Here is an 18,650-nt window from a genome sequence, read left to right as displayed (position 1 = left end):
TGCACCTTTTATTTACTTATTTTTTAAATGTTTTTATTGATATTTTAGGGAGAGGGGGAGAGAGAGAGAAACATTGGTGAGAGAAGCATCAACACTGATTGGCTGCCTCCTGCATGCTACCCACTGGGGATCCAGCCTGAAACCCAGGCATGTGCCCTGACCAGGAATCGAACCAGCGACTTGCTGGTGCAAGGGTCAACGCCCGGCCACTGAGCCACACCAGCAGGGCTGACTTGCGCCTCTTAAAGCTCACTCTCCTGACACTGGACAGCCCTTTCCACTTGCTGAGACCAGGGACACATCCGCCTGCTAAAATCAAAGGGGAAGGCGGTGGGGAAAGAAAGAAGAGTTAGGTAAGAGCCAGGTGGCGAGAAGGGGTGGCAGTCGGTGGGTTCAGAGGCTGGGGCGGGTCAGGGGGCAGGTTGGGTTTTGGTCAGGGCTCTGGGAGTCCTTGGCCATGGTCTGTTAAGACTCTGATGACCTAGCCACTGTGGCAAGTTGCAGGAGCAGGGACCACAGAGAAGAAAGTTCACCTGCCCATCTTGCCCCACACACCTTGGACTGAGTGTCTGTCCCCCGACCCCAGCACTGCAGCGTGAAAAAGATCCAGCGTTTTGGAGCCGGTGAGGCCGAGGGCTTGGCCATGTCTTTCAGGCCCGCGGTTTCCATTCTGATCATCGGTGAGGAGATGCAGGGTTTTGAGCAGCAGGGGATTATTTTTTAAGCTGTCACTGTTTAGCTGTCCCTGTTTTTCTCAGATCAGCACAGTGGTTCTCAAACTGGGGCCCCATGAGCAGCAGCATCACCTGGGAGCTTGCTGGAAGTCACCTTCTTAGATGTCACCTCGGAAGCAGAAGCTCCCACGGGGACCCGGCAATGTGAAGATGTTGGGGACACCACTTGATTTCTTTTTTTTTTTTTATCCTCACCCGAGAACATTTTTCCATTTTTTACTCAGATAGAGCGGGAAGGAGAGAGAGGAAGAGAGAGAAACATCGATGTGAAAGGGACACATCGAGTGGCCGCCACCCACACGACCCAACCAGGGCCGGGGACAAACTGCAGCCAAGGTACGTGCCCTTAGCGGGAACCGAACCCGGGTCTCTGTGGACCGCAGGCTGACGCTCTAACCGCTGAGCCAAACCATCCAGGGCACCAATTGTTTTCTTTTTTTTTTTTTTTTTTTATCCTCACCCAAGGATATTTTTCCATTTTTTGTACAGATAGAATGGGAGGGAGAGAGAGGAAGGGAGAGAGAGTGCGAAACATCGACGTGAAGGGACACATCGAGTGGCTGCCACCCGCACGACCAACCAGGGCCGGGGACAAACTGCAACCGAAGTACGTGCCCTTGGCGGGAACCAAACCCGGGTCTCTCAGGACCGCAGGCCGACGCTCTAACCGCTGAGCCAAACTGGCCAGGGCGATTTCTTTAAAACGCATTGATTGGCTTTGGTGCTGGGCCCAGCTGGGTCGGAAGGGGGGCTTTGCCTCTTAGCACCTGAGCAGGTCTCCCCACCTTTCTGAGCGGTCACCAGAGACGACAGTGAGGGTACCGTGAGAGGACACAGCGCCTGCACACAGTCGCCCACAACACACTGTCTGGCACCCCTCTGAAAGCAGACCAGACGAAAAGGGTGAACAGGGCGCGTGCTGAGCAGCTTTGAAAACTCGACCTCACCGACTCCAAGAGCAAGAGAATCATAGCGTCTTAGAGTCACAGAACCGCAAGGTGTTAGACCCAAGGGGACTGTTTAGTCCTGCTCCCTTTTACATATGAGGAAGCAGAGGCCCCCAGAGGCCCTGTGCCTGGCCCAGGTGACACGGCATGTCAGAGCCACCCCTCTTGTCCCCCACCCCTCCCGACCACACAGACGCCCCCTCCATCCCTATCCTGCCCTGTTATTGTGCAGAGACCCACAGCGAGGGAGCCCCAGGTGAGTCCCTAGCTGCTTTTTGCAAATACCTGTCGAAGGTGGACATCCATCCATTTCATGCTGTGCTCGATCAGCCCAGCTCGCTCGGAACCTGCTCACGTTCAGCACTCTGTGCTGCGTGGCTGGGTTCCTGTCTTAAAGGTGCAGCCCCAAGTTTGAGTCTTTCTTTGGCTTCTCACGGCACTTTCTCTGGGGGCAGGAACCTGGGCAGGGGTGGGGGGAGAGGGCAGCAGATCCAGGGGACCCCTGCCCTTGAGGGGTGCCAGTGGCGGCCCTCCGTTGGCCCACCGGCATCCTGGCACTGGGACCTGGCTCTAGCCAGTGTCTGCTTCAACCCAAGTTTTCCAGGGCTGCGCGTCCGCCTGACATAATACGTAACAGTAATTAAGAAATAAGCCGCCTCGCCCAGCTTCACAGTGATCATTTGGCTAAGTAACTACCATGGTCCAGTGCCTCAAAAATCACCATTAGAGTACGCTCCTTATGGCCATAAAATTTCTCGTTTTCTGCCTTTCATCAGCCTCCCCCTGCAATCTTCGCCCTGCTTTATTTATACATTCGTCCTCAAACAATGGCAATAAACCCTTTCCCAGAGTGTTGCAAATCAGAAATTTGTCCACATTTTTCCACCACCTTCCACTGTGGACCTGCTCTGCCTGGGAACGGCCCGGCCAGGCCAGCTGGAGAGGCTGGGCTGCGGCAGATTGATGGGGGCGCGACAGGCTGGGAGGGGGTGGGGAGGGGCAGTGGGAGAATGCGCCCGAGAGGCCTCTGGCTGCCCGGTGACCAGCCTGAGACACAAGGGCTGTGACTGGTGCAGGGGAGGGGAGTGGAGGAGAGGGCTAGGCCTGCCCCACCCCCTTCTCCGAAGACAAGAGGAAGGGCCTGGGCGCTGCTGGGAGGCAGGCTTGGCCCCAGGCAGGGCATGAGAAGGAAAGAACTCATCTTTCCTGCCCTCACAGGAATCAGACAGTCTCAGGATGTCCTGTAGCCCACACGGGACCTCCACGTTGGGATCCCAATGCCCCCTGGAGCTCCTTACTGCCCGTACTGGTCAGTCATTCTTCCATCCAGCATTCACGGAGGGTCGGACTGTGCGGCAGGGACTGGGCTCTGTGTTGTGAAGTGACGAATGAGCCACAAGCCAGGTCTCCTTCTCAGGGTGGTTCTTAGAGATCCAGGAGGACCTCTTGTTCTGGGGGCCCAGAGAGGGGTTTAGAGTTGCCAGAGGTCACACAGCAAGTTGAAGGCATTCAGTCTAGAGCTCCTTAGTCTTTCCAGCCAGTCCCCAGGCTCCCCGGGGACCCCCCTCTGGGCAAGGTAGTAGTCCTGTCTTCTGGCTGGGATGCTGGGTGCCTGTAGCCAGTTTGGGGGGGCACTTTGGCCGTGACCATTCGCCTGTTAATCTGGAATCACTGGAGGTGGCAGCAGGTAACTCAGCTGATGGCCATGGCGTTGGTCTGCAGAGGGGAACTCCAGGTCAAGCCTTTTGTTTCTAAGGAGAGAGGCTGGCCCCCGTGAAGCCCCTCACCAGTGGCAGGATGGTTGGCTTGCTTTTCCAGGGACCCTGCTTGGCTTTCCTATCTGCTCTCCAGGGTCAGCCACAGCCCTGCCCACCTGTAAGAAAGTGGTCTCTTTCCACGGAGCAGGGCCCGAGCTACCCGCTCTCTTCTGTGGCGGTGAAATGTAACTGCTGCAATTTTATCAGTGTGGGTCTGCGGGGTGCCCAGTAGGAACTTGGTAAGTACCTGCTGGGCACCTGCTCCTCTGTGCACCTTGACCGGCAGCATCAGCTAGGTTTCAGGGTTTCCTTTTTAAAGAGAGCGAGGTGGGGATGGGTGGAAATTGCATGGGTAGAAGTGACGCCCGAGGGAAGGAAACCTGGGCATGGTTCTGAGTCTGCCTTTGGGGACGCTTGAGTCAGGTCTGTGTCTGTGATGACCAGGGCCATGTCTCCCTGTTAACGGGTGGCTGCAGTCCCGTTAGAGACTGTCATTCACAGCCGTCTGGAACGGTAGCCACAGAGCCGTGCCCAGCCATCCTCCCTGGGATCACACCAGTTATAACAGAAGGGACAGTTTCCACCCTCACGAAGTTCCCAGTCTCACTGAAGGCGCCATTCCCGGGCCCCGGGGAATTCCCAGTGTGACGGGGGAACCACGTCCCCCACTCAGGAAGTCCCGATGGACCTGTGGCAGACTGGATGGTAAGGTGCATTTGGGAAGCAGGACGGCCCGTTGGAAGTTCGCGTCAGCCTCTAGCAGGAGGGGGTGCCAAGGGCACGTGCCACCGGGCTCGAGGAGAGCTCTGTGATGTGGCGTCCGGGACAGCTCCATGGGCTCGGGGACTCGAGCCAGGCTGGGAGGGGGGAGTGAGGCAGTTGGGAATAATGTGAGGGCCTCAGCCCGGGCCACGGCAGCTGGGCCGGCCTGGAAGTGGCCCAGAGGACAGCCGCGCGTGGCCCGTGCACGGAGGACCTCAAAGACCAGGACACACGTGTCACCTTGACGGTCAAGAGGGGGCCTCTGGGGCCAGTTGTCTCGGTTGTCACTGTGCCATTGAGTTAGTTCACCCCGTTGGCCTCAGTTTCCTCGTCTGTAAAATGGGGCTGATAATGCGAATACCGTCAGGGCTGCAGCGGAAACCACAGCTTGCTACAGGACAGGCTCAGGGCAGCCGCGTCCATGAGCAGCTGTTTCTGCTCATTCCCGTGGCTTTCACGCCCGGTCTGGCTGTGGGAGACCGTGTGTGATCACACAGCCCAGGTTTTGGGGTACAGTGAGCCCCAGGTTTAAGCCTCCCTCAAGGCTGAGCCCAGAGGCAGGGTGTTCTATAGATGGAGGGAAGCAGGGGCCAGGGGTCCCGAGGCCACTTGCCATCCCGCCTCCTTTGACAACTTTCCAGTTGGCTGCAACGCCGCTGTCTCCCAGGGCTCCAGGGGGAGGGGGAGGAAGAGGGTCCGGGCAGGCTTGGCTTCTCAGGCATATGGCCCTTTCACAGTGGCTTTGTGGGGCACTGACGGCTGGCCGGGCTGCCTTTGCCTTGCCCTGCCGGGTGGCTTCATCTGGCCAAGGGGGCCCCAGCTGCTGTTCTCTCTCCTTCGCTGATTTTGAAGCCTCACCGCAGGCCTCCCCAGGCCCAGCTTCCTGAGGGTCTGTCTCCTCTTTGGGCCCTTAGCACCTGCCACCATTTGTATGCCAGCTGCAGCCCTTACCTGGGCTCTGGCACCCCCTCCTCTCTGTGGGCACCGTTTACTTACATCTGGGATGGCTTTCCCTGGGGATGGGATGGGGCGTGGGGTCTGTGGGCGTGGCTGGGGCTGTGCTGAGTCCCCACCTTGGTAGAGTAAGGAAAGGATAACAAAGGGGCATTCATCCATTCATTTATTCTCCATTCATTCATTCATTCATTCTCCATTCATTCATTCATTCATGCGTTCATTCCTCGCCTTAGCACTTTGTGCCAGGCAGATGTGCTTGCCTGTGAAGGGTGCAGGGTCAAGGAAGCTCCTGTTGTATGCAGGCACCAACAGTAACAACAGCAGTAATAATCATAGTAATAAAAGTAGCTAACTTGCTGTCTGTTGAACACGGTTGTGTACCCAGCAGTGCTGTCAGCCCTTGTCTTGCAGTCATGGGTTGCATTTTCACGTGTGATGACTCGATGAGGCGGGCGCTGTCATTTCCTCCTTTGACGGAGGAGGACGCCGCAGCCTAGAGTGGAGTCACCGAGTCAGTACGGGGCGCAGGCTGTGGTGGCCGTGTCCAAGGCACGGCTCCTGGAGGTGCCCCTGCAGCCACATCCGAGAAGTGGGCGGGGGCAGTTCTCAGTCCCGGGGGGAGGGGGAGATGGAGAGCCCACGAGTTCGAGTACATGCTGAAGGCCACGCGGGAGGTCGGGACTGAGCCTGCAGTGCCAGCCAGCTCCCCACTTACCAGGCTTCTGCCTGATTGAGAGGAGAACGTGTCAGGGGGTCGCCCGGGTGCCCGCCACCCGCAGCTCTCCGGGCTCAGCCTCCAGTTTCCTGCGTTTCCCTTTCTCCCTCTTGACTCCCATCGCTGCCTCGATTTTAGAAATAAACAGAACGAGGCTTTGGAGCTGAACAGCCCATCTGGCATCGACTCTGAGGAGGCAGAGCCCGAATTCCGGCGAACCCAGGTCCACCTGACCCTACAGCTTCTCTCCCCTCCTCCCCCGGTGTCTACCTGTGGCTGCCGCGACCACGCTCCCGAGACAGGACCCCGTGGGCGAGCCCCCCTTTCGGGACCTGACAGAACTCTGCCATCTGCCAAGTACCCGCTGAAGCAGCGAAGGGAAACTGTGATTGTTTTATTGTCTCAAAGTCACAGGAGGAGTGTCAAAGGGGACAGGGAGCGGAGGTCCTCCTATGGCGGGCTTGCTCTTGCCTCTCAGGCATCTGCCTAAAATGCCCCTCTTCCCCCTCCCCGATCTCAGCTGCTCCCCCCAAAACTCCATGTTCCCTGCACATGACGCCCACAGGTTAAGGAGACCGAGTTGGAAGGGTCCTATGACATCTGTCTTCAACCTCTTGCTTTAAGGGCAGGTGCACCTTAGTCTCGAACTCTGCACCCAGGAAGTCCTCCCTGAGTGCGTTTGCCTCGGGTGGTTCCAGCCCTCTGCAAACCCCTCTTCTCTCCCGTTTGTGACTCGTGCTTGTTCAGTTGGGAGCAGAAAAGGCTCGGGCTCCCCCCTGAGACAGGATCCCCCCGGCTCGAGTTCTGGCAGTGCGACCCACAGAACCACCTCCCGCGGTACCGCTTCCTTCCTCCCGAGCTGCCCCTTGAGTAGGCACGCAGGAGGAGTGCCCCCCGAGCCTGAGAACCGGATGGGGCTGTAGCACGGGAGCCATGCTCGGGCGCGGAGTTTAAAACGAGGAGGGGGGCAGCCGGATGGGTTCGATGAGGACTTCCTGGAGGAGAAAACGTTTTGTCAAATTCAGGTCGTAAGCTAAGTAGGAGTTCCACCTTCGCTTTTCAAAGACACTTCCCCCTCTCCTGCCCTTGAGCTGGGACAGTGAAATCGGGCGGTTGACTCCTCTCGGTGGCTGAGACATAGCGCAGGATTTGAAGTTAGAAGGACCTGTTTGGATTCCCACCTTGCCCGTGCCTCCAGTCCCTAGGGAGGCCTCTCGGAGAGCAAGCCTGACATGAATTAAATGCAGACGGAGGAGGACGCCGTCGGGGAAGGTGGTCCCCCGCTGAGTCCGAAGGAGGAGGACTAATGGCTGGCAGAGAACCAAGGCGTCACGAGCCGGCTGAGACTCAGCGGAGCAGCAGTGGGAGGTGCGGACAGAGCCCCAAGAGCAGCGATGTGCCACTCGAGACCACATCCCCCCCCACCACCACCCCCCCACCCCGGCATTCCCACCTACGCAATGACTGCACACGGATGAGTGCTGGGCAGTGAAGACGTGGAGAAGGCTGATAGGAAGAAACGGGTTCCTCTGAGGGATGGCGTTGGCACAGAGCTCTGTGGACACCCCGGACCCCCAGAAAACAGACACATGGGTCCTAGAGCAGCTTAAGCCTGAAGCATTGCTGGAGGCAGTAATGACCAAACTGTGAAAGTGACCCACCTCGGGCACTCCCGAGAAGGCAGAGACAGTGATGCCGGGACACGTAGGAGCAGCAGGAAAAGAGGAAGGCCACGCGCGAGATGGATTTCCATAAAGGAGGCCGTAGGCATGAGTCCACGCGGCTGAGCAGGGCCCTGGAGGACAGGACAGTCACTCCTTCATTCCCGGGGTTGTCAGGAGTGGCAGCTGCTTCAACTACACGTAGCATGTTTGCTGAGCGTGCATGTGTCCCTGGCACTGTTTCACGTGTCTGTTTTGTTGTTTTTTTAATCCTCGCCCAAGGATATGTTTTCATTGATTTTAGAGAGAGAGGAAAGGAGAGGGGGAGAGAGAGAGAGAGAAATATTGATGTGAGAGCGAAACATGGATCAGCCACTCCCCACACGCATCCCGACCAAGAATCGAACCTGCAACCTGAGTATGTGCCCTGATTGAGACTCAGACCCATGACCCTTCAGTGCAAGGGATGATGCCACCACAACCTGAGCCACCAGCCAGGCTCCTGTGTTTTAATGTCCTCACTCATCTGCTCATCATTCATTCAGCAAGTATTTGAGTGCCCACTGCCCCGGCCCTGGAGATCGGAAGGATGAGAACACCCGCTGTCCTGGAGCTTGTGCTGGCCAGGGCAGTGGGGGCAGGGAGCTGGGGACACACAGCAAACTAGAACACTTAGCATGTGTGATCGTACTATGCGCCGTGGAAAATGCAAAGCAGAGAAGGTGGTTGGGGAGCACCTTGGTGTTATCCGTATTTTACATACGCGGAATCCGCAGAACCCCGGCAAACTGTGCCGCACTCTGCTGGGCCGGGCCCGCTGCAAACGGCAGGCCAAGGGAGGGTCGGGGTGCTGCCGGCGGAGGACGCAGCCTGTGCACAGGCCTGCCCTTGCTGGGGCTGCTGGAGTCCAGGAGGGGGTGGGGGAGGGGCAGGTGGGGGGCTACCAGGGTTCTGAATCTCTTGGCTTCGGTCCTGGGCTGGCTGCCTGTGAGGTGTGAGGGGAGGGGAAAGGGTTACTAAGTAGGTCTGTCCCCTGGGCGCCTGGTGGCAGTGCCGAGAGGGCACCAGGAGAAGCTCCGGCAGAGGAGGTGGGGAGAGGGCTTCCAGAGAGGTCTGACTGGGGGCCGGAGCCCCACGGCCCGGCTGATGCCCCATGCCCAGCCCTCGTGTGGCTGGCTCCCGCAGACATCACCTCGCTGCGCACCGTGCACTGGTTACAGCTGAGCAGTTCCGCGGAGGGGCTGCGAGGCGCCCGCCATGGCCCTGGCTCTCCGGGCCCCCAGCTGAGCTGTAAAATGACTTTTCCATTTTCTGAGACCTGCGCCCAGGCCTGCTTGGTATTCAGGGAGGCCCGGTCCACACTCGCCAGCTCCCAGCTCTGCCCGAATTACTTGATTAAAACGCATATCAACTATTATGTGATTCGTTTCTCCGCCGCAGCTCCTAGCCGGCCTATGTTAAACTGTAACAAAGGCTGAGTCGGGAGGTGGTGGCCACAGGAGCAGAGGACCGGGTGGGAGGGTGTCTCTGCGGGAGGGCAGAGCGACCCCACACCTTAAGGCTGTTGCTGGCTTCCCCTGATCTAGAATTTCTGACAAGGATTTGGAGATGGGTCAGCTCCCTCCTGCAGGTCGAGATACTGTGATCATTTTGTTTCTAGGCGTTTCCTTTGGCAAAGGGGGAGCAGGGAAGTTTGGGCGTTGGGGATGGGAGGGAACCACCCTGGCTTCCCTGAGCAGAAATCAAATTCTCCGACCCCCGCCCGGGAGTTCACTGGGGCTCGGTTGGCTCTCACTGGGCTGGGGGTCCCAGTCCTGGGGTTTCTCCCAGCCCACTGCCCTGGGACTCCACTGGACATCTGTAAAATGGGGCTGTTGCCTGCGTGGCCTTCCAGGGCGTGTTGAGAGAGAGTGTGTTTGGATCACGAGAGGGCATGTAAACTGTGGGGTGCACACACGTGTAAGGTGATGACTACTGCCATGCGTCAGGGGTCAAAGGAACTTTGTAATCATCCCGTGAAGCCCTAGTCACCCCAGAAGCTTGTATTGAGCACCTGCTGTGTGCCAGGTACAGTCCCTCTTGTACTCCAGGGTCTCCTGGTGCAGTGGGGTCCAGAGACCCGTAGACAGGCAAGTTCGGTGTCTCCCGATGAGTTTTGAGAGCCTGGAACCAGCCCGGGTGGGCCCCGGAAGTCCTGCGGGGGGAGGCACCCGTGTGGGTTGTGCGGAGGAGCAAGCGTGCTCCTGGGGACGGGGCAGCGTTCCAAACACAGGGAGCTCCGTTCAGCATCTTGAGCAAGTGAGATGCCCTTGGCCGGGCCATTTAAAGAAGCCGAGAGCTGACAGGGAGCACCGTGGATTGGCAGGGTGAGCCGGACACGTGTGCAGGGCCCACGTGGCGGGGCCCGGCCGGTGTGCCTCGGCTTCCTGAGTGAGCGGCTGTGAAAGCTGGTGGGCGCCAAGGGGCAGAGGCTGGGCTGGTGGCTGTGAGAGCCACCCCGTCACAGTCTGTCCCCTTCCAGCAGCCTGGCCTGGGCTGGACTCGGCCCTGCGCACCCGTGAGCTGGGACTCGCCACGCAGCTCCGCCGCCCTCCCGCCCCTCCCCCCACCTCAGGCTGTGCTGTGGCTCTCTCCACTCACACGCTGTACCCCGCCCTGGCTCCGACCCCTCTGGAAGCTGTGTGTCCTTCAGCGGACTGAGACCTTCCCAGGCCAGGGGTGATACCTCTTCCACCCGATTGGAAGCTTCCTGAGACACACACAGGCTGTTTTGCTCCCATGAGATTGGGAGGGCCCGATGGTGGGGCTCGTTTTCCTCCTTGCTCTGTATCAGACTCCGCACATCCCTGGGCAGAGAGAGGTCCAGGAACCAGAGAGAGGGTCCCTCAGCATGTCCCCCCTCGGGGCTGTCCCCAGACCAGCACCAGCTCGGGCCCCTCCCCAGGCTCTTCCCAGCCCACAGCTGCTTGAGAGCGGGAGGGCGGCAATGCAGCTGGCCGGGGCTGCTCCCACACGGCCGCCCAAGCCCAGCCTCTGTTTAATGAATGCGCTCCCATGTCCCTCTCCCCACAGCCCCTCCCTGTGCCAGCTGCCCAGGCTCTCAGTGATGCAGGCTCAGCCCAGCCATCAGGGCCTCTCTCTGGCCAAGTCTACCTAATCCTGTTGATTAATTGAACTCTGAGACCAAAGGGTTCCGGAGAAGGGGAGAGCATCATTGGGGAGACTGAAGGGAGGGTGTGTGGTAGCATGAGCGTTCTTTGTGAGTGAGCCCCCTCACTCAGGCTGCTTCAGTCCTGCACCCCACCCTCTACCCTTTTCCCTACTGTCATCATCACCACCATCATCGTCATTCTCATCCTTCAGGTGCCCTCTCCAGGCTCCAGATCATTCCCCCAGGTTCCGTTTCATTTCATTCTCAAAGCTGCCCGGGGAGGCACGCAGGCAAGTAGCATCATCTTCATTTCTACAACTGAGAAAACCGAGGTCCAGAGAGGGGAAGCCACTTGTCCAAGGCCACCCAGCGCGGGGAAGACGGAGCCCCGAATCCAGGTGGGAGGCCTCCCAGACCAGGACTCTCGACTAGACCAGAGCTGCGTCAGAGCGCCCCCTAACTCCCTCCCAGTCTGTCCTTCCTCCCCTTCCTTCTCCAGGAATTCGCATGGGCTTACTGGCTGTGTGGCCTCCATCAAGTTACTGAACCTCTCTGAGCCTTGCTTCCCCTCTTTGTAAAAGAGCCGACAGCCCAGACAGACTGCGAGGCGAGCACAGACCTGAACGGTCTCTTCTCCTGGGTGGGGCCAGGGAAGAGGCAAGAGATCTTTTTCAGAGGCCTGAGGTCCCACAGTCCAGTCCCCTCTCCTCCTCTGCCTCGTGGGACAGAGCCTCGCTCTCCCCACTCAGCATCTAGAGGGTTGTTATGGCAACTGCAACATCCTAGAGGATCCTTTCAAACAATAGAGGTGTCTGAGGGCCCTGCTTTGCCTTCCTCAGTCTGGGTTTTGGTCTGGGCATCTCTCTGGCCCCACAGAGTTCCCAGATCTGTGCTGAAGAAGGAGCGGGAGGAACAGGGAGACGAAGAGAAAGGAGACTCAGTCCTCCATGATGGGTGGAGAAAGCTGCGCGTCACTTGGAGGACGAGGGCACTGGATGCGCGAGGCCCCAGGGGGCACTGAGGCTGGGCAAGGCAGGGTCAGGAGCCCCTTGAATTTACCCCGCAGCCAGGCAGTGGCTAACGTCATTCATGCTTTTGGTTATGGTCCAATAGCCTGTCCTGCATTACATTTGTGCTGTCCTGCGTGGTGGCCGCCAGCCACGCGTGGCTACAGAAATCTGAATTCGAGTGAAATAATGTAACACATTCAGTTCTTGCCCTGCTGGTGTGGCTCAGTGATGGAGCGTCGACCCATGCAGCACGAGGTCTCTGGTTCGATTCCCGGTCAGGGCACATGCCAAAGTTGTGGGCCTGGTCCCCGGTAGGGGGCGTGCAGGAGGCGGCCAGTCGGTGTTCTCTCTCATGGATGTTTCTCTCTCTCCCTCTCCCTTCCTCTCTCTAAAATCAATAAAGGAAAATACTTTTTTAAAAAGCTCAGTTCTTCGGTTGCACCAGACACGTTTCCAGCGCTCACTTGCAGACGTGGCGGCCGCTGCCACGTGAACCACGCAGGTCTGGAGCGTTTCATTCATTGAGAAAGGTCAGTTGGGCGGCATTGCTCTTGACCGAACAGAGACCTAGTCACACTGGGGTTTCTCCCAGGACAGGGTCATGTCTCCTCCCCTGTCTGACCGCCCAGCTCTGAGCACAATGTCTGCCCTTCGGTTCTGCCCCCCACAACCCTGATCCCCATCTTGTTCAGCTCCTGCCGGAGCTTCAGGGTCCCCACTGGAGGAGGGAGCCTGGTGCCCCGTGCACCACCAGTTGGCTAGCCTCTCTTCCTGCCTGCCACCCCCTGCTCCCTCCTTCTGAGACCCCAAGGGCTCCCTCTCCTCGTCACTGTCAGAAAACTGAGGTCATGCAGCGAGTTTCAGGAGGTGAATCCTTGCGATGAGTTGTGTTTGGCTCTGAGACCCAGACGTGCTGGGGCAGATGCCCAGGATGCCGGCTGTGCCCACCACAGCCTCCTCTCAGTGATGGGTTGCCGGGCAGCTGGGTAAGGGCGGATGAAGGGGTGGGATCCGACCCCGATCTCTGCCTTTAGAACGAGGCAGGCAAGGCTCCCTTGTCGTCACAGTCAGCCGGGCAGTGACCAATAAAGAGCAGGCATGACTGTAACGGCCGAGGCAGCAGGACGGAGGGAAGGGACTCCGGTGGAGGGGCCTTGCCCGGGACTGGACGCGCTCCAGGCTGTGGATGCAGCCCAAGCTAACATTGCCCATCATGCCCTTCGACATGCCAGGCCTTGCACTGCTAGTCCCTTCACCTCCAGGGGACCTCTAAGAAGCGGCATTCGGTTAGGGAGGTTGGGGGTGGGGAGGCCATCCCTTGTGGGAGGGGCCTGGATCAGTCATGTGATAAAGGTTTGAAGCAATTGAGTGAGAACAAGAGGTGGGGACAGGACCCTGTTGCCTTTGCTCCCTCCATCCCTCCCTTCCTTTCTTCCTGCCTCCTTCCTCTCCTTCATGTTGCAGTCTTTCCCCAAAGTGCAGTAGAGTCGTTGTCTAAATGGTCATCATTGGAAAACTAGTGAACTATAAACACGCATGGAAAAAAGTTCCGTCACCCTGAGGCCAACACCTGCTAATCTCTTCACCGCTGTGTTCCGTAATGTGGCATCGTCGTGTTCCGGTGTTCCGTAACGTGGCATCGTTGTGTTCCGTAACGTGGCATCGTCGTGTTCCGTAATGTGGGATCATTGTGTTCCATAATGTGGCATTGTCGTGTTCCGTAATGTGGCGTCGTTGTGTTCCAGTGTTCCGTAATGTAGCGTCACCGTGATCCATAATGTGGCGTCGTCGTGTTCCAGTGTTCCGTAACGTGGCGTCGGCGTGTTCCAGTGTTCCGTCGTGTTCCAGTGCTCCGTAATGCCTCTCCAAGTCAGGATCGCTTGGTCACAGTTCACATACAGTGAAATTCTCTCCTTTTTGGAGAATATACTTCTTGAGATTTGACATCGTGACCCCATGTCACGGACATCTGTCATCCGTGGAAATACTCTAAATGCCCAACGGTGGGGGATTTTCTTCTTTCAGGGGTTGCTGTGCCATCCAGTGTTGACCGTCCCGGAGCTGGGTGGAGAGTGCTTCCCACACTGCCCTCTGGTGAGCAGTGCAGCCCTGGGCCAAGAGGGCACCCAGCACCCGCCTCTCACCAGGCCCGCCCCACCCCTCTCCCCGCTGTAGGGAACCGGCTGGACGAGGGCTCCGACGTGGAGTCGGAACCGGACCTCCCTCTGAAGCGCAAGCAGCGCCGCAGTCGGACCACCTTCACGGCCGAGCAGCTGGAGGAGCTGGAGAAGGCCTTCGAGAGGACGCACTACCCGGACATCTACACCCGCGAGGAGCTGGCACAGAGGACCAAGCTGACGGAGGCGCGCGTCCAGGTGAGGCGGCATCCGCGTGTGGGCACTGTGGGCATAGCCCCAAGGCTGGGACGAGATGGTGGGGTGGCCAGGCCTGAGGGTTCAATGGGCAGCACATGGTCTGGGGGCTGTAGACACGGATGCTACTCGCAGAGTAAGTGGGCAGCTAATGTTGACTGACTGACCGATGGAGGGAGCCCTGGGGGAGCCAGGAGCTGTGGTGAGGCCTGTTGGATCGTGTTTATCTCCCCAGGCAACAAGTACTCCAAAAAAAGGATGAAAGGTGGGATGGAGGGAGAGATGCAGAGGAAGGAAGGAAGGAGGGAAAGAAGGGAGGAAGGGAGGGAAGGAAGGGAGGGAGGGAGGGAGGGAGGGAAGGAAGGGAGGGAGGGGGAAGAGAGAGAGAGAGAGAGGGAGGGAGGGAGGAAGGGCAAGTAGTTCAGCCAGAAGAGAGGGCTCAAGGAGTATAAACATCTCCAACCTAGATGAGGGAGGAAGTAGTCTACAGGAAAATTCTGAACAGGCCTAGCTTCCTAAGTGGGTAATGAGTTTCCTGTTATACAAAGCATGCAAGCAGACTGGGCAGGCATGTTCCTGGTGGGTTAGAAGCAACAGAGGGAGGGTGGCCAGACCTTGAGCATCCCCGCACATCCTCAAGTGTGGGTTCCTGCCGGCAGGGGCGGAGGGGGGAGAGTGTGGGAAGAGCAGAGCGGCTGGGGTCTAAGGCCTGCAGCAGGGGAGGGGCTTGTGCCCTCACATTCCCAGGACCCCAGTCCTCTAGTGCAGAGGGTCTCGGGGCCCAGGTGCGGAGGGCTCAGGCTGAGCAGAGGAGGAGGAAGGTCATGATGCACAGCTCCCTGGGGAGCCCGTTCCTGGCCTGCCTTCTCTTTGAATGGGGGAGGCGGTTCTGCAGAGGGGCCACCCCACACTGCTCACGGGGCCCTTCCATCCAAGGGCAACAAGCCTTTGTCGGGTACCCACCTTGCTCCAGCCACAGGGTTTGGGGCCTCTCGTGCCTGACCTGGTGGGACCTCAGACCACCTTGCCAGGGTCAGGGCGGTTGCCCTCAAGCTTCAGGGACAGAGCAGAGGCTGAGAGAAACGACACACCCAGAGGCACAGAGCTGAGCAGGGCTTGAGCGGGGCCGGCAGGCGGATGCCAAAGCCCAGGTTCTTCCCATTCAGGACACAGAAGTTGACTCAGAGCTGGAATTTGAAAGCAGTAGAGAAAGTTCTAGAAGCAAAGTGGCATTTAACCACTCCACCCTCCCTACCCCCACTCCTGGAGGGGGGCTTGGCTGCCTTTGAGAGAGACCCCAAGGGGCAGGGGCAGGCGGCAGCAGCCAGCTCATCTCATTCTCGCCCCTCCTCTCCAGGGGGACACCCGAGCTGCCCCCGCCCGGGCCTCCCTCCCCTCCCCTGCTCCTCCTGCAGCTGTTCTGGGCACATTCCTGGGTGCTTTCTCATCCCCATGTCTGGGGGCCACGGCTGCTTCCCACCACCTTGAAGCCTGACCGCTCCTTGTAAAATTTCCTGGCTGTCAGGGCATTGCTTTTATTGGCCCAGGGGACCCAGAAACAGGTGTCACTCAAGGTCCAAGGAGGGAGGGGGCTGGGAAGAGGGGGAACAGCCAGAGTCCAGACAAACCCACAATGAGGGGCCCAAGGCAGACATCCTCCACATGCTGACTCCCCTTTCAGACTCTGGGCTCCCCCTGGGCAAGGCTGGGTCACCCCTCAGACTGTGAGCTCCCCAGGGCAGGATTGAGTCCTCCCCGCTTTGCCTGAGGGCTTTTCCTGCAGAGGGAGGAACAGAAATGCTGACTTTAAAAAAGTGAACAAAAGGTAACCAAAAGAATCGAGACAGGAATGATGGGACATTTAGCCTGGAGAAGAGGAGACTTGGAGGTTGTGTCTGTTTGAGAGGCCCCAAAGGTAGAACGAGGGCCAATAGCGAAATGTCCCAAGTCCCATATACAGGTCCACAGAAACGAGAGCGCAGGACTGGGAGCCACAGGTCTACTTCCCGTGGGTTCCTGCCTTCTGATCAGTTGTCCCCGTTAATAGGTCAGTTTCCTTTCCTGAGACTTAACTTCCCATTTATAATAGAGGAATCGAACTAAATGGTCATGAAGGCCCTTAAAGATCTTTATTGACAATCAAGGCTACCTTGGGAGGTGATGAGATCCCCAATACCAGAAACATTCAAGCAAAAGTGCAACATTTAGTCCAACAGAGACCCTGGAGAGAGGGTTTCTGCCGTGGACAGTGTGGCAGGGACCTTCGAAGCCACCTGAGTGTGGCTTAGGTTTTATGGCTCTATAGTTTTGAGTTCTTGGCCTCTGATTCTAAGAGTCTGTGGTTCAGGGATTTTGTAATCCTATGCCATTTAAAAAAAATTTTTTTTTTTATCCTCACCCGAGGACATTTTTCCATTTTTTATTCAGGTAGAGTGGGGGGGTGGAGAGAGAGGAACAGAGAGAGAGAGAGAAACATCGATCTGAAAGGCACACATCGAGTGGCTGCCACCCGCACAACCGACCAGGGCCGGGGACAAACTGCAACCGAGGTACGTGCCCCTAGCAGGAACCGAACCTGGGTCTCTCAGGACCGCAGGCTGACGCTCTAACCGCTGAGCCAAACTGGCCAGGGCCATTTTAAAAAATTTAAATGTGATTTTCAGTTACAGTTTACATTCAGTGTGTGTCTTGTATTAGTTACAAGTGTACAGCAGAGGGGTTAGACAATCATGTACTTCACAAAGAATTTCCCCTGTGGTTTCAGAACCCACCTGGCCCCATGCATCGTTATTACATTGTTATTAACTGTATTCCCTGTGCTGAACTTTATCCCTGTGACTGTTTTGTAACTACCAACCTGTAGTTTAATCCCTTCGTCTTTTTCACCCAGACTCCCCCCCCCCCCCTTCTGGCAACCAGTTTTTATGCCGTTTTGTGTCCGTGGCCCTGCAGATGGGTGGAGACACAGGCTCACTGTGGGGAGAAGCTCAGGCTCAGGCTCAGGGCGAGATATCTGAGATTTAGCAAACAGAAGTAACTTCCCGAAGACACACGTAACAGTGGAGTGGTTCGGAATGGTCTCAAGCCAGATGCCCGGATGTGAATTCCAGCTCCGTTGGTATCTCCCTTTGCTCTCGGTTTCCTTGTCTGCAAACTGGAGCTGAAGTCATAGGGCCTGAGGACTAAATGATAACGTGGGAACACACACGTGTGCGCGCGCACACACACATACGTATTTAGAGAGTGGCCAGCACACAGAAGTGCGCTAGGTGGGGGGTCATTAACGACGAGAACTCCACCTGTTCTTGATGGTTCCAATCCTGCCGCTCCTGAAACTCCCTTCATTCACCTGGCACTCATTTATTGAGCACCTGCTATGTGCCGGGGACTCAGCAGACAGAAATCGCTGCTGCCATGGAGCGAGCTGATATTAGAATAGACAAGTCGGCAGGTAAACGTGTCAGGTGGGGTTTGTGACTCAAGTGTGTCACCTCCCTCTGGCTCCCCTCCAACCCTGCTTGTGAAGCCTGCAGGGTGTTATATGGCATTCCCGGCGTCTGATGGAGACACCCCCATCTCAACCACGGCGAAGGGTGGAGAAAAGGGGTGTCAGGCAGGAGGACACATGCCTGGGGACCAATAACTTTGTCTGGAGGAATCTTCATTTGTAAACAGCTGGAGGCTGACCCCAACCTTGCACACATCTTCCTTGGAGGTAAACGAGCCCATTGTACCCCGATGCCAAGATCCCTGAGCCTGCGTTTCTTCCAGAAGCAGAGGCCGCCCTGAACTGAATCTCATTTGGGAGGCACCAGAGGGACTCGCTAATTAGTAACTGAAACCAATCTTTTCACGACGTTAGATCGCATGAGGAAGACACGTCTGTGCCAGGCATGATGCTCAACACTTCGCATACATTATCTTTACCACCCTCGCCGTCATCCTGGGAGGTAGGGAGGTAGGGTCAGTCTCTCATTGGGTGAGAAATCTGAGATGTAGCTAAGAGAAGTAACTTCCTGAAGACACGCTTTACAGGCAAGTGTGCTAGGACTTGAACCCAAGTCTACCCGTCATGTTCTTTTCGTCTGTGCTGCACTGCGGATGAAATACTCAGCTCAGGAAACAGACGCTGCCGATGGTGTCTGCTCCCAGCGCTAGGTGTAGAGGGGAGGATCAAACATGAGTAATAAAACGTAGCTGCTGCTTTCAAAGAGCTCAGCCCTGACCAGGGAGTCTAGGTGGGGTGCCGGGCTGCACTGTCCCCCCAGGAGCCCCCACTTGCCCCTCTGTAAATGGGCGGCTTCCTGGTACCAGCTGCTGGCGAAGAGACCTCCCAGCTGAGCCATCGGAGGGTTTCCACCGGATCAGTAGTGGTAGATGCTGTTCTGAGCACTTGCCTGCGTTAACTCATTTGAGGTCCAGAACCGCCTAGGAGGTGGGTGCTGTGATTAGCCACATTTTACAAAGAAACTGAGGCACAGAGGGATCATGGAATCTGCCCGTCTTAGCTGGGAGTCAGAGGCAGGGTTCAAAGCCAGGCAGTGAGGTCCAGGGCCATCGCTGTTGACCGAGGTCGTATTACAC

The 18,650-nt window shown here is 57.5% G+C and overlaps 1 protein-coding gene across 4 annotated transcripts in view; it reads left to right on the top strand.

Moving 5' to 3' along the window:
• PAX7 (paired box 7) overlaps nucleotides 1-18,650 on the top strand; it is a 96,600-nt gene that overhangs the window by 38,509 nt on the left and 39,441 nt on the right. For all 4 annotated transcript variants that reach the window (XM_036256587.1, XM_036256588.1, XM_036256590.1 and 1 more), the window contains exon 5: nucleotides 13,870-14,069. In XM_036256587.1, the coding sequence (XP_036112480.1) occupies nucleotides 13,870-14,069 (200 nt within the window). The remainder of the gene's footprint in view (nucleotides 1-13,869; nucleotides 14,070-18,650) is intronic.

This window comes from Molossus molossus, unplaced genomic scaffold (assembly GCF_014108415.1).
Source record: "Molossus molossus isolate mMolMol1 unplaced genomic scaffold, mMolMol1.p scaffold_m16_p_12, whole genome shotgun sequence".
Taxonomy (NCBI): Eukaryota; Metazoa; Chordata; class Mammalia; order Chiroptera; family Molossidae; genus Molossus; species Molossus molossus.
This window is presented reverse-complemented; position numbering and strand designations above follow the sequence as displayed.